Source organism: Microtus oregoni, unplaced genomic scaffold, assembly GCF_018167655.1.
Source record: "Microtus oregoni isolate MIOR12 unplaced genomic scaffold, Mior012 000013F_ref0000133, whole genome shotgun sequence".
NCBI lineage: Eukaryota > Metazoa > Chordata > Mammalia > Rodentia > Cricetidae > Microtus > Microtus oregoni.
Genome location: NW_024543072.1, coordinates 11699760 through 11715818, shown reverse-complemented (window position 1 = coordinate 11715818; position 16059 = coordinate 11699760). Strand labels below are relative to the sequence as shown.

The 16059-nt window shown below is 38.9% G+C and overlaps 1 protein-coding gene across 4 annotated transcripts in view; it reads left to right on the top strand.

Annotated features, from left to right (window-relative positions):
• Shld2 (shieldin complex subunit 2) overlaps window positions 1–16059 on the top strand; it is a 94519-nt gene that overhangs the window by 63764 nt on the left and 14696 nt on the right. For all 4 annotated transcript variants that reach the window (XM_041662333.1, XM_041662331.1, XM_041662332.1 and 1 more), the window contains 2 exons: window positions 15028–15222; window positions 15376–15510. In XM_041662333.1, the coding sequence (XP_041518267.1) occupies window positions 15028–15222; window positions 15376–15510 (330 nt within the window). The remainder of the gene's footprint in view (window positions 1–15027; window positions 15223–15375; window positions 15511–16059) is intronic.

Below are 16059 nucleotides of genomic sequence, written 5' to 3'. Positions count from 1 at the left end.
ATGATATGTGTTGTTCTGCTGCACAGGGGTGACTACAGAAAGCATTGTGCACTGGAGCAAAGCTAGAGTTAAGTACTTAAAATGTTTTTGCCGTAAAGAAACAAGAAATGTGTGTAGAGATAAGTTTGTTTAACTTGATTTGAACATTTATGATGTGTTCATACATTAAGGCATTACATGCCATCTCATTAACATGTATACTTTATGTGTTAATCAAAACTAAATAAGTCTTGGTAAATAAAGAAAATCAAGGTGGGGATGCAGCCCTGTGGTAGAGCACTGACCTAGCGTGTCCCTCACCCTGGATTTGATCTCTGGCACCACAGAAAACTATACAGGATCCACACCAGCCATAGCTTTTATAGTCTCTCTTCCGGGCCGACTTTTGCTGTCATTCTGGTTTTTAAGTTTAATCTAAGAGATGTGTACTGCAACTCATTGAGGAGTCGTGCCAAGCTGCTCAAGACAGTGCTAATATATAAAACATAATTAAAGAAATGGGCGATCTGATTACTGTGCTTCATAGATTAGTTTTGTATGTAAATAAGGTCATATAGAACATGCTGCACCCAGAGACATTAACTCTATAGTAGACTGTCAAAACCCAGTGACTTCCATCAAGCAGGAGTATAACATCCACGCTTACCAAAGTGTTAGAAACCTGTAATTCTTTAGGTAATCACAACAAAAACGGGCCTCCCTATTTTGAGTTTGGAACTTTTAAAACAAATTTTGGATTTCAAGGATTGATACAAAATTTTATAGAAGTAATAACCATGATGTGTATTTGGAACACAGAAGGTATGTTTAAAGCAGCTATCAGACAAATATTTCTTAGTCGAACACTTCTACCAATAAGAATGAAAGAATAGAAATAAAATTGCAATCTCAGAAAGTTTACAAAACAACTAAGTAAGTTATAGAAACCCAAAAGTATAAAATCATAATATAAATAGAAATTAATAAGAATGAGAATTATAAAACAATATAATAAGCCAGAGTCCACTATTTTAAAGTAGATATGTCAGTTGCTAATTTGATCAAGAAAAAATAAAGTATAAATATTTAAACTAAATGTTAAGGCAGAAATTACCAATTTGAAACAATCAAAACTAAAAAAGGCTTTTGGGAATTCTGGCTATATAAAGTTTTAGGGAAAGACAGTAGTTACACTTGACTGCATTAGAGATTAAAATTTAGACACACCAGCTATTAGATACAACGTAGTGAACCTCTGGTCCTTTTGCCTGCGTCTGTCACCTTTGTCACATGTGCCATACCAGGCTTTAAATGGTTCTGGGGATTGAACCAGGGGCCTGGGAACTCTGCAGAAGCATCTGTCAGCACAGCTATATTCCCAGCCTGCTAATATCTAATTTAAAGAAGAAGAAAAAAAGGTCCTCACAGCACTTTTACAGGATTAGGAGGAGATAAAGATGTCCATATGTGAAAGTATTCATCTTTTTTGTTTGTTTGTTTTTTGAGACTGGGTTTCTCTGTAGCTTTGGAGCCTGTCCTGGAACTAGCTCTTGTTGCACAGACTGGCCTCAAACTCACAGAGATCCGCCTGCCTCTGCCTCCCAAGTGCTGGGATTAAAGGTGTGTGCCGCCACCACCACCAGGCTGAAAGTATTCATTTTACACTAGAGTTTCTATCCAGTGCAGTTAAGTCTCTTCATACTCGCTCTGATGTAACATGTCTGGAAATTTCCCAGAAAAGAAACGATAAGACTAATTCAAATAGTAAAAGAATTCCATGTGGTAGCAGAATATAAAATTAATTTTAAAAAAACAGTCTATTTACACATGCTCCGATATAGCTGGAATAAAAGATAAATTTAATTCAAATAATAAAAGAATTTATGTTGTAGCAGGATCAACCAAGAACCAGGCATAGTGCGTGGCATAAAGATACTTCTTCCCAGGAGCTGGAGTGAGGGCTCAGCAGTTAAGAGCACTTGCTGTTCTTCCAAAGGACCTGGATTCAATTCCCAGCACCTACATTGGTGGCTCACGATCATCTATAACTCCAGTTCTAGGGAGCGGACACCCACTTCTGGCCTCACTGGGCACTAGACACTCATGTGGTACACAGATTTACATGTAGGCATAACACCCATATACATAAAATAAAAGTTTAAAAATGAGTAAATGTGTAAATATAAATGTTTAAAGTGATAACTTCTTTCCTCTTAGACTGACAGAATTAAACATATGACAGTACATTCTGTTGGTAAGGCTATGGACAGACTGCTGTAGTTGGTTTTTTTTTTTTTCTTTTTTGGCTCTTTTTCTCTTAACTCTTTGGGGGCCTGCCACCCAGCTCCCAAATAAATTGCACATGGAGTTTTATTCTTTCTTATCAATGCCTGGCCTTAGCTTGGCTTATTTGTTCCGAGCTTTTCTTAAACTTAGATTATCCTGTCTACCCTTTGTCCCTGGGCTTTTACCTTTCTCTATTTCTATATATCTTTCCCTTTGCTTATCCCATGTGTGGCTGGGTGGCTGGCCCCTAGCGTCCTCCTCTCCTTGTTCTTATTCCTCCTCCTCCTTCCCAGTTTCTCCTCCAATTTATACTCTCTGTCTGTTACTTTTTCCTATCCTTTCTCCTCATTTACTACTGGCCATTCAACTTTTTATTAGACCAATCAGGTATTTTAGACAGGAGAAGTAACACAGCTTCACAGAGTTAAACAAATGCAACATAAAAGAATGCAACACATCTTTGCAGCATTAAACAAATGTTCCACAGCATAAACAAATATAACACATCTTCAACTCATATTCCACAACACAGGGGCTCTTACAATTAGTCCTGGGAATGGGAACTCCACAACCCTTCTGGAGGGGGTTGGCAATAGCTCCAAAATTTTATATATATAATATATATAATATAATAATATAAATATTATTATATTATAATAATATAAATATTAAATATTATATAATAAATATAATATATATTATATTTATATATAAATATTATATATATATATATAAATATATGTATTGGAAACTCTAAATGCTCATAATGTAAGAATGACTAAATTATGGTACATTCATATAACGGAAAATGCAGGTTGAAAAATAGTAACAGAGGCCGGGCGGTGGTGGCGCACGCCTTTAATCCCAGCACTCAGGAGGCAGAGGCAGGTGGATCTCTGTGAGTTTGAGGCCAGCCTGGTCTACAAGAGCTAGTGCCAGGACAGGCTCCAAAGCTACAGAGAAACCCTGTCTCGGAAAAACTAAACAAAAAAGAAAAAAAAAGAAAAAAAAAAGAAAAATAGTAACAGATAAGAGTTACATATAAACACAAAGCTCCCAGAAGTGTATGTATGTAGTCTTCTCTGCCCCTGTAAGAGAGGAGAGTAGAGTCAGATACATGTGACTTTGTTTATTTGTAGACTAAAAGTGAACATTTATGTGGAGGAGAATCCAGAAACTTAAGAGATTTATGGTTTACACAGTGCCAGTGAGAAGGGAGGAGAGAGAGGGGAGTGAAGACGTGACTGGAGGCAAGTGGCCATCTTGCTTGTAAAGCTCTGACTAGTAGGACCTTAGTAATGTGTCCCACATTCCTGTGGTAAACATGTGCAACCTCTGGATGCAGGGAGGGAGATACAATGGCATTCAGACACTGGGGAACCTAGCAGTATTAATAACACAAATATAGAGAAGGGATGGGGAAGAAAATATCAAGCCCAGGTAACTGTGAAAACCCCATATTGACTGGCATTTATATGGGTAAAGAGAGAGGGGGCTGTACAGAAAAGCAAACCCATCAGCAAACGTTTCTCAAGGCAGAAGACTTGGTGATGACTTGGTGTGTGTGCTAAAACTGAACAAACAACCAAATGTCTGGATGTCTTCTGTAGACGTGTCGATTGCTGTGTTTAGGAAATGTCAGAGATAGACCAGGCATGCTTCATGCTTGAGAAATCATAAAACAGTGGTTGCAAGAGGGTATGGCCTGACTTTAAGATCATGTCTAGGCTGTGAGACATGAAAAGATCGTCTCAGGAAACCTCAGCAATTTTGAATTCAAGAAATATATTTAAGGCCAACTGAATTATTTGAACATTTTTAAAAGGTGAATGTACAGTAAGGAATATTTTATATTGTTTGCTTTTATGGGTTCTGAATGTGCTTTTTGAGAACTTAGACCTTAAGTATGCTAATCTGACCATGAATTATGTCAAAACTAAATCTTCCCTCCAAAGAACTCTCTAGAGTTACCAGCTTCTTGTAAAGGTGTACACTATGTTGTAAGTAGAATGCATAAATGCCAGAAGTGTTGCATGAGTTCTAGTTGGTCTTAATAATAAAAAACCTGGAGCCAGATATTGGGCAGATGTTGAAAGATCAGAGAGATGAAGGAGCAAGCCACAGCACAGCCTTGCTCACTTCTCAGCCAAAAAAGGGCTAACTTCCTGTCTTCGCCTACCTTATATTCCTCTCTCCACCTAGCCATATCACTTATCTGTACAGACCTCCAGACCTAACTAGTGGCTAGCTCCACCCATCATATTCAGACGAGCTTTATTTGTAGAGTACAAACAAGATAGCACCACATTTCCCCTCTTGTCTAAAATAAAAAAGGTGACAATATAACAAAACCATATATACTAAGTGTAATAACTATAAATAATATAGAGAGGTGATAAATGCATCAACAATGCCTAGTCCATTAATAATTGACAAAGTCAGAGAAAATACTCCGTATTTATCCTATCTTGATGAGTCCAAAAGATTGTACCTAATTCACTTTCTATGTCTCTCAACCTTATATACTTTACACTTCTTTAGTGAATTTCTTTTCTGAATCTGGTAAGAAGGAAAACTGTAACTGTAACTATCTAGTCTGCAATGTCCTCAGAGATCCAAGAAGGAAATAATAGTATCTGAGTAAGCAGGAAGTGTGAGCAAGCAACTTCCAAAAACTGTGAGAAATGACAGAAACAGCTGGATGCTTGGACAGTCACCCAAGGTTCCCCTGTAATGTAGGGACATCCATCTTTAGCCTGTAGGCCTAGCATATCTTACAGACTTTTCTGTGAAGCAGGATATTCTGAAGGGCTGTCCCTCATCTTGGCAAAGTTCAGCAGTCCTTTCTTTTGTGTCCTATTCGTCCAATTTGGACAGTATACTGTCAGTAGTCAAGGCAAGGACATTTTCTTGCCCAATGGCTAAGTTTTGCCACAAAGAAAGTAAATTCTATATGGAGTTTCCACGATGTCCATCATCTTCTCTGAAGTAGATTGATGCTGCCAGGGACAGACATGTCTCATTGTCATCAATAAAGAAAAGAACCTATGTCATTAAAACATCTTAAATGCTGCCAGGCGGTGGTGGCACACGCCTTTAATCCCAGCACTTGGGAGGCAGAGGCAGGCAGATCTCTGTGAGTTCGAGACCAGCCTGGTCTACAAGAGCTAGTTCCTGGACAGGCTCCAACAAACAAACAAACAAAAAACCACAGAGAAACCCTGTCTCGAAAAAACCAAAAACAAACAAACAAACAAAACAAAAAACATCTTAAATGCCATATTCTGTAGATACCTGAAGTGTTTGAAGATATCTTTGTTTGACCTTGAAAACATACCTAATTATGACTATAAGTTTGATTGTAATGACTAACTACTATTTTCCATTTTTTATATCCTATTTAGTTTTTAATTATTCCTTTCAATGACTAATATTTGCATTACATTGTTGAATGAGCTGTATAGGTACAATACCTTGAATAAGATTAGAAATGTATGTAGAGTATGTTCTAACAAATTTAATCTCAAATTTGTTTCAATATACAAAGATCCATAATAAAGTAAAACATTTAAAACAAGTAGTTGCTTTTTGGTTTAAAAGTAGAATCAATAATTTACATTTTTATCCTATTTCTATATTCCTCTTTTTCTTTTCAGAGTAGACTCAGTAATCTACCCTCTTATCCTCTCATGTCTATAGTCCCCTTTTTCTTTACAAAACAAGAACCCTGAATCTAAAGTCCTTTGTTCAGCTTTTTTCCTGATCGTTACCAGTAACAACTTGTAACCAACCCCCCTAAACAATGACAAATATCTATAACCCAATGAAGGCCAAAAACTAACCACTTCACCTCTTGGGAATGTGGGTGTTATATTCCTGTTGTCTGGGGGCAATGACATCTTTAGGAGTTCCTGAAAAGAAGCATTTGGGTAATTTGCTGAGTCCTAAGAGAGGTAGCTGTATTATTTGTAGTCCAGTCTCTGTATAAGGGAATGTTCAGGGTTTGTCTCAAATCCTGGCTAGAGCAGTCTGTGAGGCTGGATCATCTCAGCTAGCCATTTTGAAATTGTCCTGAGCAGTTTGTAGTCCAAAGCCGAGCTTTAGGTGTTGTTTGTCACTTAGTGGTGTTATTTACACAGTGGAGTTCTACACAGCAGAAAAAAAATGACATCTTGAAATCTGTGGGCAAATGGATGGATCTAGAAAACATTATATTGAGTGAGGTAACCCAGACCCAGACAAATATATGTACTCACTCATGCTTTAGACATAAAGCAAAGAAAAGCCAGCCTACAGTTTACAATCCCAGAGAACCTAGACAACAGTGAGGACCCCAAGAGAGACATACATGGATCTAATCTACATGGGAAGTAGAAAAAGACAAGATCTCCTGAGTTAATTGGGAGCATAGGTACCATGGCAGAGGGTAGAAGGGGAGGGGAGCAGAGAAAAATACATAGCTCAATAAAATCAATAAAAAAATAAAAAAGATCTCTTTTGTTAAAACCTAACCTTTGTAAGATTGTTTTATGGGTTCTCCTGCAATTTTTGTTTTTTCTTTTGTAGCTGTTCTATCATTCAGAGCAGTGTGGTTTCTTACAGTAGGCATTAGGTTCTTTAATTGCTCTGGGAAGGAGTTCCTCCAAGGTTATAGGAAACTACTGAATCGAATTTGGCATGGGGGCCTGTGAGAAGCCACTGATGGCATTTTCCAGTGGCAAAGGGTTACCATGTCGGTGGAGGCCCTAAAATGTGGGCCCATTTCCACCTGATCTGAAGGTCAGAGAGTTTGGAAGCTGCTCAGCTGAAGGACAAGCGTAGTTGCAGGTCCCAACTCGGGATGTAATTACTTGAGTCTTTTGACTTAAGATAGCTCCATTCAATCCTGACAGGTGGTCAGGATGTGCAAACAAACTTCTGCTCCTTTTGTAACCATGAGGTCACCTGGGGAGGGGCAGCCTTCAGCATGCATAATCTAGAGCAGCTTCAGCAACCTAGACAACAAAAATGCTAATGATTTGATGTTTCAGAGTGATGAAGTGATTCACTGTGAGTTGTCCTTTGTGTCATGTTAATTAAGTCTTTTGTTACCTCCTGAACTTCACACAGCCTTCTTTGTAGAGTAAAAACAAGGTATCACCACGTAGAAGCCATCTCAATTTTCCATTGTGATTTATGCTATCTTTTTAGTATTTTTATTAGCCCATATTTCTTATAGTTGGTGAGGATATTTTTTAGTTTAACATATTTTATTTTTAATATTTTTAAATTTTTTATAGTATGACTTTGCCATATTAATTGTGCTTGTGATACAAATACATTAAGTATAAATATCCATTGGTATTTAATGTTATTTTTATTGTGTTGCTGTTAGTAAAACAATAAAGTAATAAAGTTTATTGTATGGTATGTGAAATATTTATAGTAGAGGACATAGAGTGAGGGATATAATGGAACTTTGTATTATTTTTGCAACTATTTTTATAAATTCCACATTAATTAAAAAACTTAAAAGCCCAGAGTGGTGGCACACCTTCAGTCCTGGCACTTGGGAGGGAGAGGCAGCGTGTGGCCAGCCTGGTCTATGTAGTAATTTGCAGAATAGCCAGGACTCCATAGAAAGACTCTGCCTCCAAAAAAAGTTTTTTCAAATGCATATATATATATATGTGTGTGTGTGTGTGTGTGTGTGTGTGTGTGTATGTGTTCATGTGGAGGGGTGAGGCACATGCGTGTCTATCTGCCTGTATGTGAAGGACAGATGGCCACCCTGGGTGATATCCTCACAGAGACTGTACATCTTCTTTGGATCATGACTTGTTTGCTTCTTTTTCTTTTTTCTTTTTTTACGTTTTTTGTTTTGTTTTTAGTTTTTTGAGAACATTTCTGTTTAAATAGTGGTTGTTTTATAATTCATTCTGTAGACCAGACTATCTTTGAACTCACAGAGATCTGCCTGCCTCTGCATTCCCAGTTTTGGAACTAAAGATGTGTGCCATCACCATCCCCATACAACCCCTGGCTGAAACATGGATTTTTATGGCTTGGAGCTGACCAATGAGGCTAGATTGGCTTACTTGCAGGCATGAGAGATATGAGAGACCTCCTGTCTCTTGTTTCTGCAGCACTACAGTAGTTGTGCCTGACTACAGGGTCTTCATGCCGTGAAGAATGCACTTTACCAACTCAGCCAGCTCCCTAACCCGCAAACATGACATTTTTAAAAAGCTACTGTGATCATGTGAATAGGTGTAAAGAAATCTTTTGATGAATGAAATAAAACATTATTTATATGATATGATGGTTTGTATATTAAAGCTTTCTTCTCCAAAAAATAGGAGAATCAATGCGAGAGTTTAGCACGGTAGGTAGAAATAAGATAAACATGAAAATCAATTGGACTTCTGGAATGGAACACCCAATAATAGATAAAAGAATTCAGTGTTTACAAAATTAATATGGTACCAACATATATTAGTAAACCTAACAAAATATCCACTATTCAGTAGTGTATTGTTTAATCCTCATGAATTTGTTTTTGTTGTTGTTGTTGGTTTTTTGTTTTGTTTTGTTTTTTGATACCGGGTTTCTCTGTAGCTTTGGAGCGTGTCCTGGAACTAGCTCTTGTAGACCAGGCTAGCCTAGAACTCAGAGATCCGCCTGCCTCTGCCTCCCAAGTGCTGGAATTAAAGGCGTGCGCCACCCACCGCCAGGCAAATCCTCATGAATTTGTGTATGTTCTAGGGTTTCTCTTGCTATTGTTTTTAGCTTTATTCTACTGTGATCATATGTAAAACAAGAAATAATAGAGATTGCCCTATATCTCTTAACGCATGCTTTGTATCCTAATAGGTGATCTCTTTTAGAGAAGGTTCCGTGGGCTGGGGATTATTCTGTATGTTTGGATGTCTGTTAGATCCATTTTGTTTGTGGTGTCATTTAATACAGATATTTCTATGTTTATTTTTAATCAGGGTGACCTGTTAGTTGTTGAGAATGAAGGTATTGAAGTCACCTGCTAGTGAGCTAGAGCTAATTGTGGTTTACATTTGTTATTTGTTCTATGAAATTAGGTGCACACGTTCAGAATTATGTTCTTTTAATGGATTGTCCCCCTAATCAGTTTGAGGGGCTTCTTCACTGCCTCTGGCTAGTTTCTAAGTCTACTTAGTCAGGTGTTTGAACAGGACACCTGCTTGTTTGTCAGCTCTATTTGCCTGGGCTACCTTTTCCTCCTTTCACCCTGAGGCGTTGCCTGTCATTTTATGGTGAGGTCCATATGTCCGGGACAACAAATAGATGTATGCTGCTGGCCTCATTTCACTGCTTTTGCTGTTGCAAAATACCCTGACAAGAAGCAACTTAAGGCAGCAAGGGCTTATTTAGCTCATCATTCCAGTTTACAGCCCATGGCTGTAGGGAGGTTAGGATAGCAGAAACTTAAACCTTCTAGTTACATCATTGCGGTCAGGAGCAGAGAGAAATGAACGTGTGTGCTTGCTACTCCACTTACTTTCTCCACTTTTATGCAGTTCAGGACCCAAGCCTAAGGAGTGCTCACATGACTCTTCCTTCCCACATCAATTAACACAATCAAGACAACCACCTAGAGGCCAGTCTGGTACATACAGTCCCTTACTGAGCCTCTCTTCCCAGGTGACTCTAGGTTCTGTCAAGTTGACAATGGAAACCAGCCATCACACCTGCCATCTAATCCACTCTGCTAGTCTGTGTCTTTACTGGGAATTGAAACCATGTATACTCAGTTGTTCCTAAGAAGTATTAGTTCTGCCATGCTGGTTGACTGCGCAGTGGCTAGCATTTTCCTATTCCTCTTCTGATCACTCTTATTCAAGCATAGTTCATTATTTCCCTGGGTTTTATTGGTACATGTGTATTTTCCTTCAGTCCAAATAATGATCTGGCTTAGAGGTCATGAATTTCTTTTAGCCTAATTTTGTTATGGGAACTTTTTCTTTCTCCTTCAGTTAAGACACATAGCTTTGAGGGTACAGTAGTTTGAGTTAGCAGACACACACACACACACACACACACACACTTCACAACTTGAAATGTATCACTTCAACTTTTCACCACCTTAAAGTTTCTGTTGAGAAATCTGTTATTTCAGTTGGTATTTTGGTTGGTTTCTTTTTTGTTTCTGAGACGAGTTTTCTCAGTGTAGCCTTGGTTGTGCTGAAACTCACTCTGTACACCAGGCTGGCCTCAGAGTTACAGAGATCTGCCTGTCTTTGCTTCCCAAGTGCTGGGATCAAAGGCATGTGTCACCACTGATACGTGGCTTTGTACTTTTTTCTGGTTGCTTTCAATATATGCTCTTTGTTCCATATAACCAGAGTGGTTTAATTATAATGTGATGAGGGAAGTTGTTTAATGTTCTAAATGCCTCTGGTATTGGACTTTTCCTATAATTGGATGATTTTGTTGAAAATATTTTCTATGCCTTTAGAATGAAAACTTTCTCTTCTAGTGCCCATGATTCTTAGGTTTGGTCTTTTTAATGTCCCAGGTCATTTGTAAGTGCCATTCTTACCAATTTATCTTTGTCCTTTTTAGAGTATTTGAATTCTTCCACATTGCCTTTAAGCTTATTCTATCATTTGATCTTTTCTATTGGTGAGGTTTATACTGAGGATTTATTTAACTTACTCTGTTTTCATTTCCAGTATTTCAGTTTGGTTTTTCCTTAGTAGTTCTGTTTATGAAATTTCTCTGTTTTTATCTAGTATAAACTTCATTATTTCATTCAGTTCTCTCTCTCTCTCTCTCTCTCTCTCTCTCTCTGTCTGTCTCTCTGTCTCTCTGTCTCTCTGTCTCTCTCTCTCTAGCTTTGGAGCCTGTCATACAACTAGCTCTTGTAGACCAGGCTGGTTTCGAACTCACAGAGATCCGCCTGCCTCTGCCTCCTGAATGCTGGGATTAAAGGCGTGCACCACCACTGCCTGGCTCTTCTTTGACTTTTAAACATACTTAAATTCTTTTGATTTCTTTGTCTAGGATGTCATCTGGTTCTCTCTCATTGGCAGCTATTACTTGAGTATTAGTGATTTTTGGAGGAGTTATGCCACATTACTTATTTATATATATAAATATATAATTATATTATTGTATTGAGATTTATGTATCTGGGTTTATTTCATTGCTTGGATTTTTGTGGGTTTTTTTTTTGGCTGTATTTTTTCAAGGGAAGCACTTTCAATGTTCAAGTGGAGCCTACTTGTGGTGTAGTTGAGGTGTCAGTGGACAGTTCGTTGTGGCTTTGGTCGTAGATCCTGGTCACCCCTCCTTTTGATCCTTCTGTGGTCAGGATGTGCATGCTGCTTTTGCCTAGGCAGTCTTGCGCTGGGTTGAGGGTTGGGTCTCAGATCTTGGTCCTTCACAGGTGTCTTAGTTAGGATTTCTATTGCTGTGAAGGGACACCATGACCACGGCAACTCTTTTAAAGGAAGACATTTAATTGAGGTGGTGGCTTACACTTTCAGAAGTTTAGTCTATTATCATCATGGTGAGGAGCATGGTGGCCTGCAGGTACATACACATGGTGCTGTTACATGTTGACATTCAGACCACAGGAAGTAGACTGTCTCATGGGCGTGTCTTGAGCATATAGGAACCCCCAAAGCCTGCTTCCAGAGTGACACACTTTCTCCAAGACCAAACTTATTCCAACAAAGTCACACCTTCTAATAGTGCCGTTCTCTTTAGGGGGACATTTTCTTTCAAACCACTTAAAACAGCTAAGGCTGTGTAGATGCTGGTCATACTTCAGGGTAGTCATTCAGGAGTCCTGTTGAGAATGCTCATCTTTCCTGGGCTGTCATTTCTGATGTCTGATATGTTGCTTGGAACCTGTGTCTATGTCACCTTGTAGGCTCTGACTGGATTTCCTTCATTGAGCTGCATTCTTTTAAAAGATTTATATTTTATTTTGTGTATGTGAGTTTTGCCTGCATGTGTGTCTGCATGCCATGTGCATGAAGTGCCTGCTGAGACCAGAAGAGGGCACTGAATTCCCTGGAACTGAAGTTACAGACTGCTGCAAGCTGCTATGAGCATACTGGGATTGAATTTCCGTTCCCTGGAAGAGTGGCCAATGCTGTAAAACACTGAGCATCTCTCCAGCCTGAGCTGTCGAGTTTTGATCCCGTTTCTTCTCCTCCACCTAGAGGTATTCTCTTGCCAGGATTCAGAGTCTAATTCTATGACATTTACTGGGAGTGTCCCAGGCATGAGACTCACTGAGGTCTACAACCTGCACCAAGGCACTGAAACTTCAGAGCTCTTTCTAAGTCAGGGTCTTGCTGATGCTCTGTTAAATGCTGAGAGCAGAAGCTTTTCCTGGGACCTCTCTTCTTCCTCTGCTGTTGCTATCTACAACTGTTGTTCCTTCCTTCCCTTTTTCTCTAAAGACAGCTTTTACTGAGGGTTTTTTTTTTGTTTGTTTGTTTTTTTTTTCTGTCTCAAGCATGAGTCTAGTCACTTCTGTGAGGAGGAGCTCCCCAGACCACACAAATGCCTCTGGGATAGACTGTATTTTTTTTGGTTTTGTTATTGTACAAGACACTTTCAGCTGTCACTTCACTCTTCTTGTAACTGTTATTCAGCTTTTTCCAGTTCATCCCCTGGAGAGTCTAGCCAACTGTTTTCTAAGTAGTTCTTTTTCTGTGTGTAAGTTTTCAGGAACGTTTCTTCCTTTCCCCAACTCTCCGTCCCCTTCCTCTATCCCTCATGGGCATTTATGGTTCTGGGGCAGAGCCCAGTGCCACCCAAGCGCTAGGTAAACACTTCACTGAGTGAGATTCAACCCTCTCCTCAGTTTACTTTCTGTGCTGAGTGTTTGTTACCGTCTGTCTCTAGGTCAATCAGTAACTCTCTCTATGTCGAGATTGGGATGTGGTTTTTCTCTGTTTCCTGAGCACCTGGTGTGGTACCTGTCACATGGTAGATGATCGTCTGGTAGTGAGTGAGTGAGTGAGTGAGTGGATAATTAGGTGTTGGTGTGGCAGATGGAGTAGATGCAGATGAACATGTTAATGGGAGGAAGAAAAAAATCTCAAAATAGTTTATAAACTCTTGTTGTTCTAAAAAAACAAAAACAAAAAAGTACATTTGGGTAACATCTTCTTTTGGCCACAAATATGTCACATATATGAACATAGCTCCCTTTCCTTCAGGAGAATTTAAATTTGATCAGCAAAGCTCATTTATCCATATTTTAAAATATTTTATTTACTTAGTTTACATGGGGTGATAGTACCTGTATAAAATTCAGAAGACAACTTCTGTGAGTTGCTTCTCTCCTTATATCATGTGAGTCCTGGGTCAGAACTCAGGTCATTAGGCTTGGAAGTAAATTCCTTTACTGATGAACCATCTGCGGCTTCAGTCAGTGCTTCTAAAATATGCATATTTTATTGTATGTACAGCTGTAAAGTTTGCTTCAACAAAATTAAAAACAGAATCCGGAGAATTGACTCAGTGACCAAGAGCACATTTTGCATAAAGGTCCTGGGTTTGAGTCCTGACACCCGTCTAGTAACTCGCGACCAGTTCCAGGGGATCTGACACACTCTGTGGGTGCCAGGAACTCCTGTGGTGCACAGAAAAACAGTCATATACAGAAAATGAAACAATCTTTAAAAAGTAAAATGAACATTGAGAGAGGAAGATTAAAATCATTGAAATAGTGTTATGACTGAATAATCAAGCGCCGTTCTTACAGTTGACGTTCTGATCAGTGAGTCAGTCTTTGCAGACTTAGCTTCTCAGGAGTTTTTTTTTTTAAAAATAACACTGTGCATAATATTTTTTATAAACTGCTTTATGTTGTGAGATATAAAAACATATAAAACATTACCTAATTTCTATAAAATATGCAACCTATTCTTTACTCAAAAAATAAAGTTTGATATTGTTTGGCAATAGAAACTATTATCATCTCCAAAAATTTCATTCTGTTCTCAATCTATAGTCAGGCTCAGATTTTTCATTAGTTTTTTAATTTTTAATGATCCTGAAACTATCTATTGACTCCCCAGTCTTTAGTCTAATTTGGTCCCATCTTTCCCAGCCATCGTGACAACAGTCCTTCCTCAACAAGTTCTTTAGCACATCATTTGGACACATCCTACAAGCCACCTAACAGACTCCTGCACTTGCTACCCTCCACCATTCAAGTTTAGGATGCTGTCCTTAGCACTTTCAAGATGCTGTAAAGCAGTCACCCTTCTCTTCCCAAAAAAATTCCACACAGCATAGCAAACACACACACACACACACACACACACACACCACACACACACACACACACACACACACACACACACACACTGCGTCCTCTAATTCTCATGTAAGCATATGTTACATAGGAAATGACACTACTTGAAAAGGATTAGGAGGGGTGGCCTTGTTAGAGGAAGTATGCCACTGTTTGCTTTGAGGTTTCAAAAGCTCATGCCAGGCCCAATGGCACTATCTCCCTGCTGCCCATAGATCCAGATGTAGAACTGTCAGCTGCTTCTCCAGCCTGTGTGCTGCCCAACTCCACATGATGATAATGAACTCTGAAACCATAAGCAAGTCTTAATTAAATGCTTTATGAGATGCTACTCCCTGATGACTGTGTTCAAATATATGAGCCTATGGGGGCTGTTCTTATTCAAACCACCACAGCTGTTTTTATATTTGTGATTACCAGCAAAATATGATGCCTTCCTTTGTCCATCTTTTTGTGTTTCTTAGATTCCAATGTAGTTACCAATGTTACACTTCAGGACTTACTGGCATACGTGTCTTCAAAACATTCCTATCTCAAAGATTTGCCTCAGAGGCAGCGTCAGAAAATGAGCACCGTGGAGTTTGTGGAACTGGAGCAGCTGCAGCCTGATACATTAGTCCATGCAGTACTCAGAGTAGTGGATGTCACTGTATTGACAGGTAAATATTTTGAGTGTCTCTTTAATGTTAGCTCATAAAACCTGTGCGAGGCCATCTTGGTGCATTAGTTGATCACCACTGTGTGTTTATCATGACATCCTATGTTGTCACCCAAGCAGGGTAATATCAACTAGCTTCTTTTTCCTTTTCCAGAGGCATTATATAGTTATAGAGGACAGAAGCAAAGGAAAGTTGTGTTAACTGTGGAGCAGGTCCAAGGTCACCATTATGTGCTTGTATTGTGGGGTCCTGGAGCAGCGTGGTATACTCAGCTTCAAAGGAAAAAGGGTAAATATATTGGGAAAAAAGCATTTAACCTGCTTATACCTTGGTAAATGATGAATGTTTGCCCGTCTGAGGTGTGGAGACTTTGAAGAGATTGTAGCATTTGAAATAATAGTGATTGAATGCTCTGAAAAATTTTTTTGCTTATAATTTTATACTTATAGAAATTTAGTTATCTAGAAGTCCTTTGTAATTAATAGTGACAAAATAAAGGCTCGAATGTTCCCAGGCCTACTATATGAGGGTATTAGTAAAAACTTTATCTCCTTCAAGTAATGTTTTGTTTTTTAAAAGATTTTATTTTTAAATTGTGTGTGTGTGTGTGTGTGTGTGTGTGTGTGTCTGTCTGTCTGTCTGTCTTTCTGTCTGTCTGTCTGTGGGTATGTACATGCGAGTTCAGGTGCCTCTGGCGTCCAGAATCTGGCTTCTAGATTCCCTAGAGTGGGAGTCACAGCTGCCTCGCTGGGCACTGGGAACATTTGGTCTTTTGCAGTCACAGTGCATTCTCATAACTGCTGAGCATCTTTCTAGCCCCTCAGAGATGCTCTTTAA